Source organism: Leuciscus leuciscus (genome assembly GCF_965113295.1).
Source record: "Leuciscus leuciscus genome assembly, chromosome: 8".
Lineage (NCBI taxonomy): Eukaryota > Metazoa > Chordata > Actinopteri > Cypriniformes > Leuciscidae > Leuciscus > Leuciscus leuciscus.
In genome coordinates this window covers 6367764-6387214 of record NC_138732.1, presented here as the reverse complement: position 1 = coordinate 6387214, position 19451 = coordinate 6367764, and the positions used below count along the sequence as shown (strand labels likewise).

The 19451-nt window shown below is 33.3% G+C and overlaps 2 protein-coding genes across 3 annotated transcripts in view; one reads left to right on the top strand and one right to left on the bottom strand.

Moving 5' to 3' along the window:
* The window catches only part of csf1ra (colony stimulating factor 1 receptor, a), a 31673-nt gene extending 24393 nt beyond the window's left edge, over positions 1 to 7280 (top strand). The window contains exons 18-21 of the mRNA XM_082176917.1: positions 40 to 151; positions 886 to 985; positions 3547 to 3655; positions 4757 to 7280. Of these exons, the coding sequence (XP_082033043.1) occupies positions 40 to 151; positions 886 to 985; positions 3547 to 3655; positions 4757 to 4915 (480 nt within the window). The 3' untranslated portion in view covers positions 4916 to 7280. The remainder of the gene's footprint in view (positions 1 to 39; positions 152 to 885; positions 986 to 3546; positions 3656 to 4756) is intronic.
* Positions 1 to 19451, bottom strand: part of hmgxb3 (HMG box domain containing 3) — a 49926-nt gene that overhangs the window by 23956 nt on the left and 6519 nt on the right. Inside the window, exons 7-21 of one of the 2 annotated variants that reach the window (XM_082176857.1) lie at positions 17881 to 18155; positions 17087 to 17190; positions 16921 to 17004; positions 16727 to 16818; positions 15688 to 15786; positions 15313 to 15459; positions 14210 to 14499; positions 13988 to 14115; positions 12913 to 13038; positions 12622 to 12806; positions 12174 to 12393; positions 10742 to 10875; positions 10419 to 10538; positions 10134 to 10343; positions 8528 to 9069 (exon numbers count right to left, since the gene is read on the bottom strand). In XM_082176857.1, coding sequence (XP_082032983.1) covers positions 8548 to 9069; positions 10134 to 10343; positions 10419 to 10538; positions 10742 to 10875; positions 12174 to 12393; positions 12622 to 12806; positions 12913 to 13038; positions 13988 to 14115; positions 14210 to 14499; positions 15313 to 15459; positions 15688 to 15786; positions 16727 to 16818; positions 16921 to 17004; positions 17087 to 17190; positions 17881 to 18155 — 2736 coding nt within the window. In that variant the 3' untranslated portion in view covers positions 8528 to 8547. Of the gene's footprint in view, positions 1 to 8438; positions 9070 to 10133; positions 10344 to 10418; positions 10539 to 10741; positions 10876 to 12173; positions 12394 to 12621; positions 12807 to 12912; positions 13039 to 13987; positions 14116 to 14209; positions 14500 to 15312; positions 15460 to 15687; positions 15787 to 16726; positions 16819 to 16920; positions 17005 to 17086; positions 17191 to 17880; positions 18156 to 19451 lie in introns of those variants that run through there. The other variant, XM_082176856.1, reaches the window with a different exon arrangement.

The following is a 19451-nucleotide window of genomic DNA, read 5'->3' as shown; positions in this document are numbered from 1 at the left end:
TCAAGTTCAGTTTAAATCAGTGTGTGTGTGTGTGTCTAGGCCCGTCTTCCAGTGAAGTGGATGGCTCCAGAGAGTATTTTCGAATGCGTTTATACGGTTCAGAGTGACGTCTGGTCTTACGGCATCTTGCTGTGGGAGATCTTTTCACTGGGTGAGACAGAAACACAGAACTTAACCTGTTTATTAATATTATTATATAGTCAGTTTGACCCACATATGGAAATAATGGTTAACCTAGGATTTATTTCTTGATATTCTGTGACCTTTTTTGGTCTCGTTTAGTGTCATGAACATGCATCAACATATTAACACTCTGATATGTTGTGGAATGTGCGTACCAAATTTATGTTATGATTATGATGTTCCTGGGTCACTTTGACCCACTAATTGCATTAATTATGGGAGCTGCAGAGAACCAAAAAACTGTACACTTCCAAATATTTTTCTGGCTTGATGGTATATACTGTTATCAGTTCATACCTGTTCATTTCACTGGGAATTGAACCCATGATCTTGGCGTTGCGAGCATCATGCTCTACGGTTTGAGCTATACACTTATTAAACGCTGTCTAATATGTTAAATTATTATTTATTTTTTTATGTGTGTGTAAAAAAAATACTTACAATACTTAGAATAGTTTTAAAATTATATGCTCTCATATGTGTGTGAGAACTATTAATGTTAAATCTTTCTTGTTTTTACCTGATTTGTTTTACATGGTGTACACCTGTTTTTCACTTAGTTTTGCATAGTGTACTGTACACCTGCTAATCTAAAAAACATCATCAGGCGTCTTTAATACATAATAGATGAATATTAAAATCATGTCCAGTCTCATTGCACACACAGGTGTGAGTTTTTGACTCGTCCGCATGTTTCTGCAGGGAAGAGCCCGTATCCCAACGTCCTGGTGGACTCCAAGTTCTATAAAATGATCAAATGTGGATATCAGATGTCCAGACCTGACTTTGCCCCTCCAGAGATGTGAGTGAGATGTTCTTTATCAGACACAAATATTCATTCTTTATTATGACCATTTCCCACAATTTACGATAATAATAAATCATCAAACCTATGAAATTATACAAATGGAAGTGAGGGAATGGCGTAGTGATTTCTACATGAGATCTACATCATACTGTACGTTTAAACTCTTTTAAAGAAGGAATATGTGCAGAAGCCCTCTTCCGCCACAAAGAAAAAAAAGCATGCTTCAGTAAATCTTAATTATGACATAAAAAAAGTAATATTTATGGCATTCAAAAGCAAAATTATGAGATAAATAGTCGAAAATATGACATATATTAAGTCATAATTATGAGATAAAAAATTATGATATACTCAGTAGTTGTGACTTTTTATGTCATAATGACAAAAAGTTGAAATTATGAGAAAGTCGAAATTATGACACTAAATCATAATTATCAGATTAAAATTTTTAATTTATCAGATTATAAAGTCATAATTGTCTTTCTGTAATAATTATGACTTATGTCAATTTTTACTTTTAATGTCATCATTTTGATTGTTGTAGTTGATTGTCATAAAAATTATGTCGTAATTATGACTTTTACATCAAAATTTCAACATTGTCATACATTTGACTTTTTCATAAAATTTTAACTTATCTCATAATTATGATTTAGTAGGCCTATGTCATAATTTCTACTTTTTATGTAATAATTATGAATTACAAAAGCATGATTTATTTCTCCATAAATGTGTGTGATGATGAGGAGCACTTAAATGAGAATGTGTATATTTCATTTTGAATAGACATTCATAACTACAATATTTGTATCCAAAACTAATTTCATGCATTTAATCAAGAAGATTCAGATGAAAATGTTTTAAACATCAATAGTCGAGTCAGGGTTTTCATTAACTAAAACTAAAGCCATTAAAAATATATATAATTTTTTTCTTGGGGAAAAAAACCCTTAACTAAAATGAAATAAAAGACCAAAAATTAAACTTACTTTATCTCAGCTAGTTGCCAAGCCAATATTTCATATTTTCATTCAGTTTAACTTGATGCAGTGCAACAACTAAAACTTTTCTTTAAAAACTCTTTTGAAGAATGGAAGCCCATTCTTGCCACAAAAGGAAAACCAATGCTTTAGTGAATCTTAATTATGACGTGAAAATTTGAAAATTACATACTAAGGCATAATCTTGACTTTTAATTTCATAATAATTACATTAAAAAAAACAATTATAAGGTAAAGTCAAAATGATGAGATAAAAATTTTATCATCAATTTATTTCAATTAGTTGTCAAGGCAACATTTCACATTTTTCTTTTATGTTAAGTTTGATAAAGATACTTAAATACTAAAATTACTAAAACTAAAAATTTATGAAAACTATATAGAAATATTTTTTAAATCAAAAACTAGTAAAAATGCACAACAAAATGAAATGAAAAAATAAATATAAAAAATATTAATAGATAGTATAATAGTATATAAAACTAAAATATCACTGTTCAATATCTCTGCATGAGGTTTAAGGAGGTTTATATTTTAAGGAGGAGTTGTTTAAAATGTATCATTTTTATTGAGCATCTCAATCATGTTGACTTCAGAACTTTAAAGCCACTAATACAACTATAAACTATGTAGGAGAGCGTGTGTTTATTGCTTTAGTTTATGCGGCAGTGAAGTTGCGTGCAAAAAAACAATGTGACCCAAAAATAGCAATCAAGAGTTTAGTTCCACTGAACAGTGAGAGAGACAGAACAACACACACTAAGTAAAAAGAAAAACCTCAAATGTCATGACAATGAAGAAAAAAATAAACTGCTTTTAAAATTTTCACTATGAAATTGCTAGTCATGTCCACAAATAATTATAAAGAAACATACTCTAATAATTTTTGTACTTACAAATTTTTTTTATTTATTTAATCACCATAAATTAAAGGCAATATAATACATATACAGTACATACGTTACACTTCATGTCAAATAAGAAATGTGATAATTGAAATGTGCTGAAATTGCAATAATGTCATGATGCAAAAAATCATGATGCTCATCAAAATGAGGGCTTTATTTTCCATAATCCATATGTGTGACCCTGGATCACAAAACCAGTCACGGGTATATTTGTGGCAATAGCCAACAATACATTGTATGGGTCAAAAAAAAAAAAAAAAAAAAATTTGTATGCCAAAAATCATGAGGATATTAAGTAAAAATCATGTTCCATGAAGATATTTTGTAAATTTCAAACCGTAAATATATAAAACATTTATTTTTGTGAGTGAATGCAGCACAATCGTGAACATAAATGAACAACTTTAAAGGAGATTTTCTCAATGTTTCGATTTTTTTGCACCCTCAGATTCCAGATTTACAAACAGTCGTATCTCGACCAAGTTTATTTATTCAGTTTTCATATGATGTGTACATCTCAATTTCAAAACATTTACCCATGTGACTGGTTTTGTGGTCCAGGGTCACATTTCATCTTGTGGTTTTGTGGTAAGTGTGATTCAGACGACAGGTTTTGTGATGATGAAGCACATGATCTTGTGTGCAGGTACACCATCATGAAGATGTGCTGGAACCTGGAAGCCTCCGAGAGACCAACATTCAGTAAGATCGGTCAGCTGATCGAGAGGATGCTGGGAGACACACCTGACGCACAGGTAAACTGCGATCAACACATCAGATAGTCATTACCCGCTATCGGTGAATAACTGGAAGAATAAATAAACCGGATAGCTATTTGGATAATAAATAAAATAGTATAATAAGAAATAATAATAATAATTATAATAAGTGTTTCTGTTCGGCTTCAATAACTAGAAGCAAATGTCACACATTTAAGTTATGAATGGCCTCACTTTTTTTACATTAAAATATGGCCTATTGTTTTTTTTAATAGTGAAACTGTACAACACTTAACGGCCACATCACATTTCTGAGCATACATTTAAATTTTGTGTTTTACATTTAAATTTAAAACTAAATTTTAGAAACATTTTCGTTTCGTTACTTGAAATTAAATAAACATTAACTGAAATATATTGTAATTTTTTTTTAAATTATTTTATTTCAGCTAGTAGCCAAGGCAACATTTCTCATTTTCATTTAGTTTAACTTGATGTACAAAAATGATTAATAACTGAAATAGAAATGTATATATATATATATATATATACAACTTTAAAATTAAAGTGAAAGTGGAATATACAAAAATAATAATGATTTCAAAATATATATAAAAAACTATAATGGTGTGTCAGTGATATTAAAATAACACTGCATCACTTTAGCACATTATGCATTTAAATTTTATATATATATTGCATATTACAACTTTTGCATTTTAATTTTCACATATTTCACATTTCACTTTTTTTTTTCAAGAAAATATATATATATTTTTAATGGCTTTAGTTTTAGTTAATGAAAACCCTGACTTGACTATTGATATTTAAAACATTTTCATCTGAATTTTCTGCAAAAATAATCCCTGAACTTTTGTTAGTCTGATCAAATCATGAGATGGGATGTTAAAAATTGAGGTTGATATCACTTCAAGCGCATTGAATTATGGGATACGGTATCTCACACTCTTCACATTTGAAAAATGTAGTCCCATCCATATGAATATGCATCCATGCATACAGTAAAGCCGCATACTGTGCACAGTCCATACTGCAAGTGAAAATAGCATGTTATTTTCAGTGTTTGTGAGTAATGAACCAGTCACATTCTATCATTATTTCCATAATCCTTCACAGGAGACAGAGTACCAAAATGTGCAGTCTGAAGAGCACAGTGACCAAGAACCAGAGTCATGTGACCCTGTGAAGCATGAAGAGGAGTCAAACGAGACATCATGTGACCCGGAAGAAGAAGATCAGCCACTTATGAATGCCAACAACTACCAGTTCTGCTGAGGGACACACACATGTACGCATCATTCATTCATCTGATCTGTGGACGCTGGTTTCCGTCACAGAATAATACAAATAAAAGGTAATTGTGACTTAATTGTGGGTTTAGAATAGATCACACAATTCTGACTTTTTCTCTCGCAATTCCACGTTTATGAGGGGAAAAAAAGTCAGAATTGTGATCTAAAAAGTCACAATTACCTTTTAATATTTTTATATTCTGTGGCAAAAACAAGCCTCCATGGTTCTCAAACACAGTCCCGGTGTGATTTTACACACTCTGATTTCAGTTGCTCTGCTTCAATGAAATCTAGTACACTTTGTCTGCTAAGATTAAGAGTGAAGCGGTTTCACTTCTCTGCCAAGTGCTTGAGTGGAAAACTCCAAACCTCGGATTTGTTTGGTAAACGTGTGTGTTTTTTTGTTTTTTTTTTTGTCGTTACTTGAACTTCTCGGTTGCCAGGGTCGGAAAGCATCGTGTTCAGCGTTTAACACGCATTGCATTTGCAAACGCTGCATGTTTCACTTCCACTTTATACTTTTGCAATCACTGGAAAACACAAACAAACAAACATGATGTGCATCTGCATCACACGTACCTCTCCTAATGTCAGCACGGGCTTCATGCAGGTCAGGACGTAATCAGCGGAGGTCAAAGGTCAGATATGAAATCATTCACCTGCTCTGGTTCTTACTCAATCCTTGTAGGAAAACAGGGTTTTATTGCTTCCCGCAGTGATTACGGGGGTTTGGAGTGATAGCGCGAGGTCAGCGCGGGTTTGGAGGACAGATTCACGTCTCCATATTGACACTGTTGGTGCAATAATGTCGTCTTGTTTCTTCAGATAGCTGCGGGTCAAAGGTTAAATGGCATTCCCATTAACCGACAATCTTAAAAAGCTTTAAAAATAGTGAGGAAAACAACGACTGACCGACCGCACAGAAACCATTTTAGGAACCAAAACTAACCATTTGCTTTTCCCTGTAACGTAGAATGAAAGGTAGACAAGTTTCATTTCATGTTAATCTGCACATTTACGCTGCAAAAATGATTTTCCTCAGTATTTTTGTCTTGTTTACAAGTACAAATATTCTTAAATCAAGATGCGTTTACTTGAGAAGAAAAGTTTTTGCTTAAAAAAATATCGGTAACACTTTGCAATAAGGTTTCATTTCTTCATAAGAATGAACAATACTTCTACAAATCTTTCTTAGTTCATCTCAACATTTACTCCTATATTTTAAAGATCAAAAGTTGTATTATCATTAATGCACTAGTTTACATTTTTAGTAAATGCTTTAAAAAATCTATTGTTCATTGTTAGTTTATGTTATTAATGCATTAACTAGTGTTAACAAATGAGACTTTATTGTAAAGTGTTTCCTAAATATCCATCAGTTGGTTCAGAAAAATAATCTTTACACTTTTGAATTAAGTTTATTTTTCTGACCCAAATGGAAGATATTTACTAATATTTATAAGCATAAACTCACTTCATTTTGATGTTGATATTTATTCAGAAAGCAAGACTTAATATCATAAATCAAGATCAATTTACCTGTGAAGCAAAATGACTTAAGAATTAGATATTTGTAATGGAAAACAAAGAAAAAACTTTTCTTTCCCAGTGTAAACTCCTCTTTGATTATGTGTTGTGAAGGAAATACATTTAAATGGTGGAAATGTTTTAAGCTGAATGTCACATTTTGTGTTCAAACTTTCTTAATTTCGTCAAATTTTGTGAGTAGTGAAAAATCTGTGGTTTTGTCCTGTAGTTTCTTAACGTTTGCAATGGTTCTCAGCGCATATATTAGCATCGTAGCATCAGACACACACTGCCAGAGTAACTTATAAATATGATTAACTTGATGTTTTCTTTCTCAAAGCACAAACTGCCATATGTTTATGTTTATATTATATCTTTTTTTTTTTTTTTACATTTATATAAAGTTGAATTATATGAGATTTCTCAATCAGAATGATGTCTTTCCTCTGTGTTTATCTACATGTATATTATAGTATATTAATAGTTGATGCTCTCATTAATGAATTCTGCACCTTGGATCTCTACAGATCTGTGTATTTTCTTGTTTCGCTACTGAAAGCTACTAATAAAGCAGGAAAATGTCAGGTGATCTTGTTTTCATCAGTGAAAATAGAGTTTATTGAGAGCGAGTGTGAGGTCACTCAATGCCAGCTGCTGCTCCAGTGATCAAGTCAAACACAAACTTCAATATCTGAGTCCGATTCGGTCATGACAGATCAAAATGCACTCCAAATAAATACTTCAGCTTGTCAAAGAGTCTTTTCTATGCATGAAAAAAGCTGTCAAAATATGAAATGAAAATAAATACTGTCGGTTTTTCACCTGTAGTGGGTTTCGCTTTTTTCTGTGGGCAATAAAAAGCTTCTTATTTACAATCATTAACGCGTCAGATGATCAGGATTCAGAGGAAAATGAAACTGCCGGCATCATTTACTCGCCCTCATGTCCTTCCACACACAAAAGCACATGTTCACGCTGCTCTTTTCCACACAATGAAAGTGAGTGGTGATTTATACGGGATTTAAAGCTCTAAAAAGCAACATACACTCAAAAATATATATACATGTAGGTGTAAATTTAAGATGTATGTATTTTAATTGCATATAAAATATCCATCCGTTTGGATTTCACCGTTTTAACAAACTAATAAACTTAATGTAATGCATATTTCTCAGTCATACATAAATGAAACGGTCATGGTATTTTGTTATTAACTAATTGCAACTATTTTATTTTTTATAAATTTGCATATTCGCAAAACGCATTTATTAAAATTGATTAGAATAAGCATAAATCTGCTGATTGCGAAAATTATTTATTCAGTTATTATTCAGTTAAAAAGTATAAAGTAAAACACGGCTAGCTGTGGAACGAGCAATATTTAGTTAGTTAAAATTTCAGATAGAAACAAACTGTAAATATTAATAATAAATATATAAATATTTATCTTCATAAATAAATATGATGATGTATAAATAAATACTAATATGTTATTGTGTATTTAAATCACATTCACTTACAGAAATGCAGTTTCATTCATGTATGAATGATAAAATGCATCACATTTTATTAGTTAAACTAATTAACTGTATTTGTTAACACTGAAATCCAGATGGATTGAAATTGTATAATTTAAATATGTAAATCTTAAAGGGACAGTTCACCCAAAAGTGAAATATCTGTCATCATTTACTCACCCTCAAGTTGTTGAACTAAAAAGAAGATATTTTGAAGAATATGAGTAACCGAACAATTGTTGACTTCAATAGTATGGAAAAATAAACAGGTTTGAAACAACTGAATTTTCATTTTTGGGTGAACTGTCCCTTTAAGATTAGTATATAGTATCATAACACTAAACGTGTGCTATATTCATGTTATTCTGAAATCATAAGAGACTCTTGTTGTATGAAAAAGAGCTGCTTTAAAAATCATTCTGTGCTCCACATTTCCAGATTAAACACCAACAAACATGCAGGTGAATAAATAACGAGAGTTTATTTCCCCCAGTTTCAGTTTCTCTCCACACCATCTCTTAAATAAAACCTGAAGTCATTTTTCCAGGCACATTTCCGGCTCGTCCCTGATTCAGTCGAGCATCACCTCCTCAAACACGAGTCCATCTGAGTGTTTGTCCAGCTCTTCTTCCTCCGGGTCAGTGTTGATCTGTGCCACTCCGAGCCTGTAGAGGGCGTCCCGGATCATCACCACCTCTCCCGGTTGGCACGCGCTCAACACCTCTGCGATCTGCTGGTTCACGATGTCTCTGCTGCCCAGGAAGTCCAGTAATCTGTTGTAGAGGTAGTAATACGCGGCGTTCTCGAACACCAGAGCCTTACGCCGGTCGTTGTTGCTGGTTTCACCCTCGGACTGGTCCCACATCTCGGAGACGAGGCCGGCGTAAGGCTCGAGCTCTTTGCAGAGGCTCATGGCGTGCTGGGCGTCGTGGGGGGCGTCGTGGGGGGCGTCGTGGGGGGCGTCGTGGGGGGCGTCGGGTCGCACTATCCAGCGAGACGAGGATTTGGTGAGCGGGTGCAGATGAGGGTTTGATTCAGTTGCTGTGAGATCTAAGCTGTACGGCTGATCCTGAAGCTCTGAGCAGGACACGTACTGAGAAAGAGAAGAAGACAGCTGTGAGATTGACATGACAATCGGTCGTTTTGAAATCTCTGTACAATAAGTTCACTGCAAGGAAAATATAAATTACGTATAGAACTCAATAACGGAATATTTTCATATACATAATCAGCACTTATACACAAAACAGCAGCTTTTTTGGAAATAAATGAACTAATTTCTGATAATTGAATGTCATTCTTGAAGTTGTCAGTATATATGTAAATTCCTAAACATTTGAAATAAATAAATATATGAGGGTTTAGGAATTCATATATTATATAAGATCAAAACAGTTCATCAAAGTTGTCCTGAGACAAGAACGGGTATTGTTCAAAATTCATGTATAACTTTGATGAAAGGTTTTGATCCACTTCAAATGTTGACTACTGTATTAATTCCTAAACCTTTGAAATAAATGCTTAATTATTTTACAATTTTAATTTCTTTTTTTTTGTTTCATTGAAGAAATCACAGCAGAATCACATGAGAATAAATAAATTATAATAATACAATAAAAAAAATTATAATTATGAGAAAAAAATGCATTATGATAATATTATCATCAAATTATACAATTATATTGATGATAATAATTATTGTTATATTTATGTTTAAATATATAAATAATTAATCAATGTAATTTTTGGTAATTTAATCATTACATTTTAATGTCCTTCTTGGAGTTGTCACTCTAAGATGAAATAAAATTGTGTAGAATTTCTTACAAATGTTAGTTTTTTTTAATGAATAAATAAGGATGGATATAATTTATTTTTTTCCTAAACCTTTGAAATAAATGCTTGAAAATTATTTTATAATTTTTATTGCTTTTTTTGTTTCATTGAAGAAATCACAGCAGAATGACATGAGGATAAATAAATAATAATAATAAAAATAAATCTGTTTTTAATAATAATTATATAAAAATAATAATGCATTATGATAATATATACTGTAATTAAAATATAAAAAAAAATGTGTGTGTGTGTGTGTGTGTGTGTGTGTGTGTGTGTGTGTGTGTGTGTGTGTGTGATCTATTCCATTAAATGTGTCACCTGTGGAGTTGTAGTGGGATCAGAAAAACATCCCTGATTCTTCTCCCACATCTGTGAGGCTAGTTCAGGGTATAATACATCAGTGCAGAGCGCCACCTTCTGGGCACAGTCTGTGACGTACACCGGCGGCCAGAAGCGTGAGGACAGCAGCAGGTCCAGGTGATCTCGAGCGCTCTCTCTACGCACAATATACTTGGAGCCGCAAACCACCTGACCAGAGACCAGACATCAGCTCATCTGAACTCAGCATCATCACAAACGTGTATAAGAGTGAGTCCTGCGTACCTGATGAGGACAGACTTTACTGATCTTGCCAGCCGTCATGAGCGCTTGTGGCTGACGTCCCGTCCAGAGTCCGTTTTGTGTTTGTGAATACAGCAGCGACACCGACTCCAGCATCCCGTCCTGTCAAACCAAAGCAGAAGTCCATTCTCTACATGTTTTACATGCTTCTTTCAGTTGTCACTATCAAATAAAGTTCTTTATTTATTTTTTTATTGTAAAAATGCAGAAAGTTTTCTGTTAGGCTTAAGTTTTTATAACTAGCTCAGTATATAAGCAATATAAGTTTATGAAATATTCCCATCTAGACGTGTTTTGCCGTGTACTTTTGCACTGTCTTCTGCAGGAGGAATCCCACATTTCTCCAGCACGTCCCTGAGCTCCTCTTCACTGTGCAGATCCATCCGATCGGGAATCAGAAGACCCTCGTGGATCAGACGCACCAGGACTGACGGGTCCCCTGAAACACACACACACACACACACACACAGAATGACACAGCTTTCAGGAATCAGAAACCACCTTTCGCCTTTATTTTTATAGCGCTTTATACAATATTAGAATTTTTTTCAAATCAGCTTCACAGAAATAAACCGGAAAATAGCCAAATTAATGATGCAAACTTCATCGGATAAGAGACTACAGAAGTAGTCATTATTCAGCTTGAGTCAGTTGATTCATGTTGATTCAATTCAATAACTGTGTCGATGTTGAAAAAGTCGATTGAACTATAAAGCAAGACACTTCACCCTTCTTGTGCTCTTCAGTCATTCTGGACCGAATTTTTTGTTGTAGTTTTTTTTTTTTTTACTTTATCTGAATGGTACGAAACTTGGTAAACTTGCTATGTGAACAAAAGCTTAAATGGTTCTGAAATAATAGTCTCATCGCATTGGAAATGAATGGGAAACGTTTTCACCTAGTGGAAACATTCGGTACTGCGCCCAAACAAAATCTTGCTGAAGGATATCAAGCTCAAATTTGGGAAACAACTTGTTTAGATTTATGGCTTTGATTTTCTCGCAGTTTTAGAGTAAAATTTGTTTTGGAAAAATATATATTTCATATAAAAAAATGTAAATAGCATTTTTCATAACAATAAACGTAAAATTCTATAACTTTTTACGTTCACTTTTTTAAAACTTTTTTCACTTTAGCAATAATCTGCCAAGTGTCTGAAAAAGACTTTCGTTCATCTTCGGAACACAAATGAAGATCTTTTTGATGAAATCCGAGATCTTTCAGTCCCTCCATTGGGAGCAACGCAATTTACACATTTAAGGTTCAGAACAACAGGAAAGACATCATTAAAGTAATCCATGTGACTCCAGTGGTTTAACCTATATAGAGGTAAATTATGTTTTTTTGCGCAAACAAAGCACTTCATAAAATTTAGGTTAAACCGTTGCTCCTAGTGGAGGGACTGAAAATTCTCAGATTTCATCCAAAAGAATGAACGAAGGTCTAATTAATGACAGAATTTTCATTTTTGGGTGAACTTTCCCTTTAAGTCTGCGCTCCAAAGCATTCAAGATTTATGGAAGTCATTAAGAAATGAATTTATGAATTCATTTTCAGGTCTATGCTCAAAAAGTGAAGAAATGGATTGTAACTATTGCATAAATATAATTAAATACCATACAATATAAATAAAAAAATCATTATCAAACTAAAATATACGTTAATTTAATTTAAGACTTTTTTTAACACGAGCAGCACCAGAGGATTGAACACGTGTGTGTGTGTGTGTGTGTGTACCTCTGTGTTGAGTGTCAGAGGTGAGCTTGTCCTTCTCTGTGTTGATGGCGACCGTGTTCCTCATGAGCGGAGGGATGAACGGGGCGATGATGGAGGCGTCGAAGCGTGTGAGAGGAACACCAGAGGGAAACACCACCTGCTCCAGCGCCTCGTTCTCCATCGTCAGCCAAAACTCATCGACGTGCACCTCATCCGGTGCCTGGAAATCAGGCCATGTGAACTACAACACCCGTGACATCAGTGTTCATTTACTGAGAGTTTTACACTATCACAGTATTTATTCTTTTTTTTCTTCTTCATATTTTAATTGTCATCAATTTATATGCTTTTGTCATTTTTATTAGTTTGTTTTTTAATAATTCTATTCAGCTTTAATTTATATTTATTTTAGTTTGAGTAATTTTAGTGCTTCAACATAAACTTATTTATGTGATTTCATTGGCGTTACCTCCACGTTTTTGAGCAGTAAGGTGTTGTTGGAGTTGCGTTGCGTGATCTCCAGTTTGGGAGCGATGCCACACACACCACAGATCATGTCGTTGTAGTCTCGAACCGTCAGACACTCAAACGCCCAGTAACCGCTGCAGAACAGATCCTGAACATGTGACTCCTGCTCCGAGCTCAACACAGCGTCTGCACGAGACACAAAGAGGCACGGTAAACTTCACACACACACGTGCACAGTGTGTGAGAGATGAAGATGATGATGATGATGATGATGATGATGATGATGAAGCACCTGTTAGTGAGTGTTTGATTAAACTGAGAGCAGCATGTGCAGGTTCGTCTCCCAGTCTGATCTGATGTCTCATCTTAAAGAACAAATCCAGCGTCACCAGCAGTTTATTGCCAACATTAAACACACCTGAGAAACACACAAACACACAGAGCCTGCAGTAATACATGTTGCACTGTCAGAGTTACGAGAGACGCTACAGCACACTGTTATTTTAGGATCATTCAGATAACATTATAGTTTTTATTTTGAAAGAGTTTTTATTTTCATATTTCCTGTTTTCATTTTAATTTAAGTTAAACTTTTAGTCATTTTGTAGTACCATGACATATATATATATATTTTTTTTTTTGGTTTTAATTTTAATTCTAGTTAAAGTTTTAGAAATGTTTTGTTTGTATAACTTTTTATATAACTTTATATATATATATATTTATTAGGTTTTGTTTTTTAAAATATGTCTATATAGTTGTTGTTTTTTTGTTTTAGGTTTTATTTTAAGTTATTCATTTTTGTTTATTTAAATATGTCTATAAAGATTTATCAATTTGTATTTTATTTTGAATTAGTTTTTATTTTATTTTGAATTTGAATTTTAGTTTAAGATTTAGCAATTTTTTGTTTCTGTTATTTTAATTATTATTTCCAATTGTCTATATATTTTTTATTTTGATTTTTCATCTTAATTTTCATTTTTATTATTAATTTTAATCGTCTATATCGTTTTTCTAGATTTTTATTTTATTTTGAATTAGTTTTTATTTTCATATTTTCATTTTCATTTTAATTCTAGTTAAAGTTTTAGTAATTTTTTGTTTGTGTAACTTTTTATATATATATTATTATTTTTTTATTTATTTTTTTTGTATAGTTTTGATTCATTTTTATTTCAGCTTTAGTTATTTGAATACATTAAAATGAAAATGAAAGAGTAAAAGAGTAAAAGACATAAAAGAGTCTGGTCTGACAAAAGCATAAATGAAAATGACAAACTACTTACATGGCAAAGTAACAGTTTTAAAAGAATATTTACTTTAAGTATATTTAAACAAGACAATTCTTGTGTGTGTGTGTTTACCTGGATGTAGGTCTGTGAAACTGTGTATGGCCAGACACTGGAGATTGGTACAGACCTTCAGCTGCAGAGTGACGGGACGAATTACACGATCCGTCAACAACCAGCAATCCTCCAAACCTGCGACTGAACTAAACAACACAAAACAACAACACAACATGAGAATCTCCCAGCGATTCCCCCCCATGCCTCCAGCACACCCTCATGCGGTGCGGTTCCTCTCACCTCGGGTCTCCTCTGAACAGCTCGCACTGACACAGACTGCAGTGTGTGGCCGCAGACTCGTAGAAGCTCGGCCAGCCGCTGCTCTCCTGCGTGTGTTTCTCTTCCTCTAGGTTGTTGAGCTCGTGTATGAGTCTGAGCACGTCCTGTAGTTCACTCTCGCTCTCCGGGAACTGCAGACACGAGCGCAGGAGGCTGACGGTGGAGTGACGCTGATGCTCCTTCTGAGACCCGCTCAGAGCCTGAGACCAGTCCAACAGAAGCGCAGAACTGGACACATCCTCAGCGCACGGCTGGACCACACACACACACACACACACACACACACACACACACACACACACACACACACACACACACACACTCATTAGTGTGAGACTCATCAGGGAAAACACCATTTTAGTTGCTCTTCTTGTTGGCTGTATTATTGCAGACATACAGTCAAACCAAAAATTATTCAGACACCAGATATCATTTTTGATATTTTTTTACTAGTGTGTGCAGAACGCTATAGTTCATTTATGTAAGTGAGGAGAGCAAAATAAACTAAACTGTGACATATTATACCCAAAAATTCTTCATACAGTGACTACCAGTCAAATTTAGTCTGATTCAGACACTTTGACCTGAGCATGTTTTGCTGAAGTGTTTTTTCTTTAATTGCTAATGCGACATTTTTACACACAGACTGAACAAAATGAAGCATTGCTTGGTGATTGGTTGAGCTAAATTGGTATTATCTAATTGTGTAGTTAAATTTAACAGCTGACAGATATTCAGCATAATTCATGTGTGAGACAGTCTGACAGAAGGACGGACAAAACCAGTCAAACAGATTTGATAACTCTGAGTTCTTGTCATATTTTATTACCATTTTCTAAACTATAGCGAATAAACTGTGATAATTTTGAGAAATGTTGAAGGTGTCTGAATACATTTTAGTTTGACTGTACATTCACAATGCCGAACTCCAACAGTCCACCAAGAGTGGAGCTCATGAAAGAAACATTTACGAACTCTTACTGCAAACAATGCATTAATGAATGATACTTAGATAACTTTAATAAAGCGACTGGTTCTAGAAGATACGGTGTGCTGAGACGAACCGTGAGTTTGTTTTTCTTGACGTGTTTGTTGGCGAGCTCACAGCCACAGGTCGGACAGTGTTGAGGTTTGTGTCTGTTTTTATAGACGTAATCACACGCCGGATTCTTACAACGACCTCGACCTCTCGCTGTAGACAAACCCAGAGCCTGAAGAACACACACACACACACACACACACACACACACACACACACACACACACACACACACACACACACACACACACACACACACACACACACACACACACACACACACACACACACACACACACACACACACACACACACACACACACACACATTCAGCACTAGTCCACCATCTGATGATCACAGTTATCATAGGAAAACACAGAAGATGTCCTATAACACTAACTAGGGAGGACCCGGCGCTCTTCTTGAAGGGCACCATGGAGAGGATCTTCACACCGTTGTCTGTGATGATGTACTGGTTACTGCTGACCGTCAGCGGCTTCTACAATCACACCGGTAAACACATTTACATTCTATATCACACACACCAATTTCAGATTATTATTATCATCATTATTCTTCTTATTCTTTATGTTGTAGTTGTTTTTATTATTATTATTATTATTATCTTAGAATATTTTAATTATTATTTTGTATGGTTACTATTATTATTACTATTGTTATTTTTCTCCTTCTCTGATTATTTTTTATCATTGTTGTTGTTGTTTATTATTGAATTGTTATTATCATTATTGCTATTTTTATTAATCTAGAATAAAAGTATTATCTCAGATTATTATTATTATTTTGTTTTTTTTGTTTTCTTACAGGTTATTTTATTGTTGTTATTTTATTATTATTATTATTATTATTATTCACTCATATCATTATTATTATTTTTAATGTTACTGTTATTATTATTGTTAATATTTTTCTTGTTTTTCTTGTTATTGTTGTTGTTTTTATTACATTATTCTTTCAGAATATTTGCATTATTATTACTTTGTATTGTATTCTGTATTATTATTATAGTTATTATAATAATAACAACTAATAATAATAATTATTATTATTATTAATATTACTATAATTTTTTTTTTCTTCTCTCAGATTATTTTTCTTCTTATTGTTTATATTATTATTACTATTTTGTACTGTTACTGTTGTTATTATTGTTAATATTTTTCTCTTTCTCAGATTATTATTTATTCTTGTTCTTATTGTTTTCATTACTTAATGCTGCCTTAATATTTGTATTATTACTGTATAGTTTTGTTGTATTTTGTATAGTTAATTTTATTATTAATGTTATTTTTATTATTTTCCTGTTTTCTGTTTTTATTACTTTTTTATTCTCTCAGATTATTATTATTATTATGAACATTACTATAGTTATTATTATTATTCTCCTCATCTCAGAGTATCGGGTACAGTAATCTCACCTGTTCTAAGGCACTGGGTGTGATCATGTGACCCAGCTGTTTGAGGGTGCTGGGCTTCAGACCGGTCATGTGTTCACTGGGTGACGCTTTCACTACAAACACAACATATCACAACTAATAGAGTCAACAATGAAGATAAGATGAATGCAACCCAACAGATATATCATTACATCACTCCTTAGTGTTTGACTCACCAGCTCTGATGATATTAGTGTCAGTTTTGACTTTATCAGGGGGGACCGTGATCCACTGCACCACTGTGGACTGGCCGGACGCATCTATGAGAGACAGGCTACATGTAAACATCAGATGCAGTTCATTTACAGATTCATTAGTGTTATTAAATAACGGCGGACTCACTGCTGTGGGCGGGTGCTGGAAGAATAGCTCGTATCCGGCGTTTCTGAACTACACTGCTGTTTTTCTCTCTCGTGACAACCTGAATATGCCCACCACCCAATGCTCTGAAGCACACGACACCAAACACACACACATCAGAGAGTCGCAGTGAACGAGGAGGACAGAGATGATCAAACATGCATTACTTCATGCATATTGTGCAGTTCACATTGTGTGCAAACAGTACACCGTGTGCAATAATATACATTTCATACAGTAATATGCAACACTGTAGTTAAATCATCTCATTATATTGCATGTTCAATGTAGCAAGTGTCCAGTTATCAGTTATTTTGCATTTTTAATCAAATTATTTTGTGTTAAAATTGATTAAATAATGAGTCAAGAAAGAGATGCTAATGTTCATGTCACACTCAAAATTTAAACTGAAAATAAAAGCTATTAAATATTGTTTTCGGTAATTGCAATGAAGCAGAAACAAAATCAAATATAAATATTACATGGAAAATCTTAAGTTAAAAATTTGAAAAAATTATTATTATGAAATAATTAATTTTACATTTCAGTTTTAGTTTTTAAATAATTTAAATCAATCAATTTAAGCTAAATAAAATAGATTTTTTTTTAAACTAATAGAAAATGACAAAAGTAAAACAAAATTATTAAAACGAAGTAAAATGAAAATTAAAAATATAAAAAGAAACACAAAATCAAAATATAAAAGTATATAAATAATGTTATAAACTGCAGATTCGGTCATCCAGGTGTGAGAAGTGTGTGATTGAGTTTCTTACAGGACTGCAGTGTGTTCAGCATCAGATCTGTTGACACCAGCGCCCTCAGGTGTTTGAGGAGCTGACACTGCATTCATCCGCTCTCTCTTTCTCCGGCTCACCCTGCGGACGTCCTCAGCTTTATCTGAAGAGCTTCTCGGAGGAATAATGGAAGCGCTCGTGTGTTCTGTGTCTTTGGACGACGTCTCATCAGGGTCCGTCACGTGATCTGGAGGCTTGGAGTCGTCACACTGTTTTGCTGAAGACGGGTCTCTTTTAACTGAGCTTCTCTTAGCCTGTAAAACAGGGAAACACAACTTGTTTTAAATTCCTCTCACTTTAAGATTATAATCAGAAATTAATATTTAAGCACAAGAGCCACATATTTCAGTTCAGGAACTTTAAAATAACTGTTTTCTGTTCTAATATATTTTAAAATGTTTATTCTTGTGACGCAAAGCCGAATTTTCAGCATCATTACTCCGGTCTTCAGTCACATGATCCTTCAGAAATCATTCTAATATGATGATTTGATGCTCAAGAATCCTTTTATGATTATTATCATGTTGAAAACAGTTGTACTGCCTTATATTTTTGTAGAAACTGTGAGACACTACCATTCAAAAGTTTGGGGCAAGTAATTAATACTTTTATTCAGAAAGAATGCATTAAAAATGTTTGAGCAGCAAATCATCATATTAGAATACATTATGATATACAGTACAGACCAAAAGTTTGGACACATTACTATTTTTAATGTTTTTGAAAGAAGTTTCTTCTGCTCATCAAGCCTGCATTTATTTGATCAAAAATACAGAAAGTAATATTGTGAAATATTATTACAATTTAAAATAATTGGTTTTCAATTTATTATACTTTAAATTATCATTTATTTCTGTGATGCAAAGCTGAATTTTCAGGATCATTACTCCAGTCTATCACATGATCCTTTAGAAATCATTCTAATATGATGATTCATTATCAAAGTTGGAAACAGTTCTGCTGCTTAATATTTTTCCATAACCTGTGATACTTTTTTAGGATACTTTGATGAATAAAAAGTAAAAAAAAAAAAAAAAAAAAAAAGAAGCAAATGTTTTAAAAATAGAAATCTTTTGTAACAATATACACTACTGGTCAGCAATTTGGGGTCAGTAATTTTTTTTCTTTCTTTTTTTTGAAATAAATCAAATGTTAAATTGATAAAAAGTGATAGTAAAGAAGATTTATATTATTAGAGAATATTTTTTTATTTGAAATAAATGCAGTTCTTTTTAACCTTTAATTCATCAAATATATTAGGCAGCAGAACTGTGTCCAACACTCATAATAAATCTAATATTAGAATGATTTCTAAAGGATCATGTGATAGACTGGATAGAGACAGAGCGCAACGCGTCATAATCTGAAGACCACGCCCACCAAGGGGGAAAACAAACCAACTTTCTCCATTGACTTTGCATTGCGAGAGGCTGCCTCCTTGTCATTTCTTGCTTTTAACAAAATACAGAATAATGCCTAAAAGCTGCTATGTGACACGGTGTACAGCAAACAAGCTAAGAAACCCAGAAATAAGTTTTCATAAGCTGTCG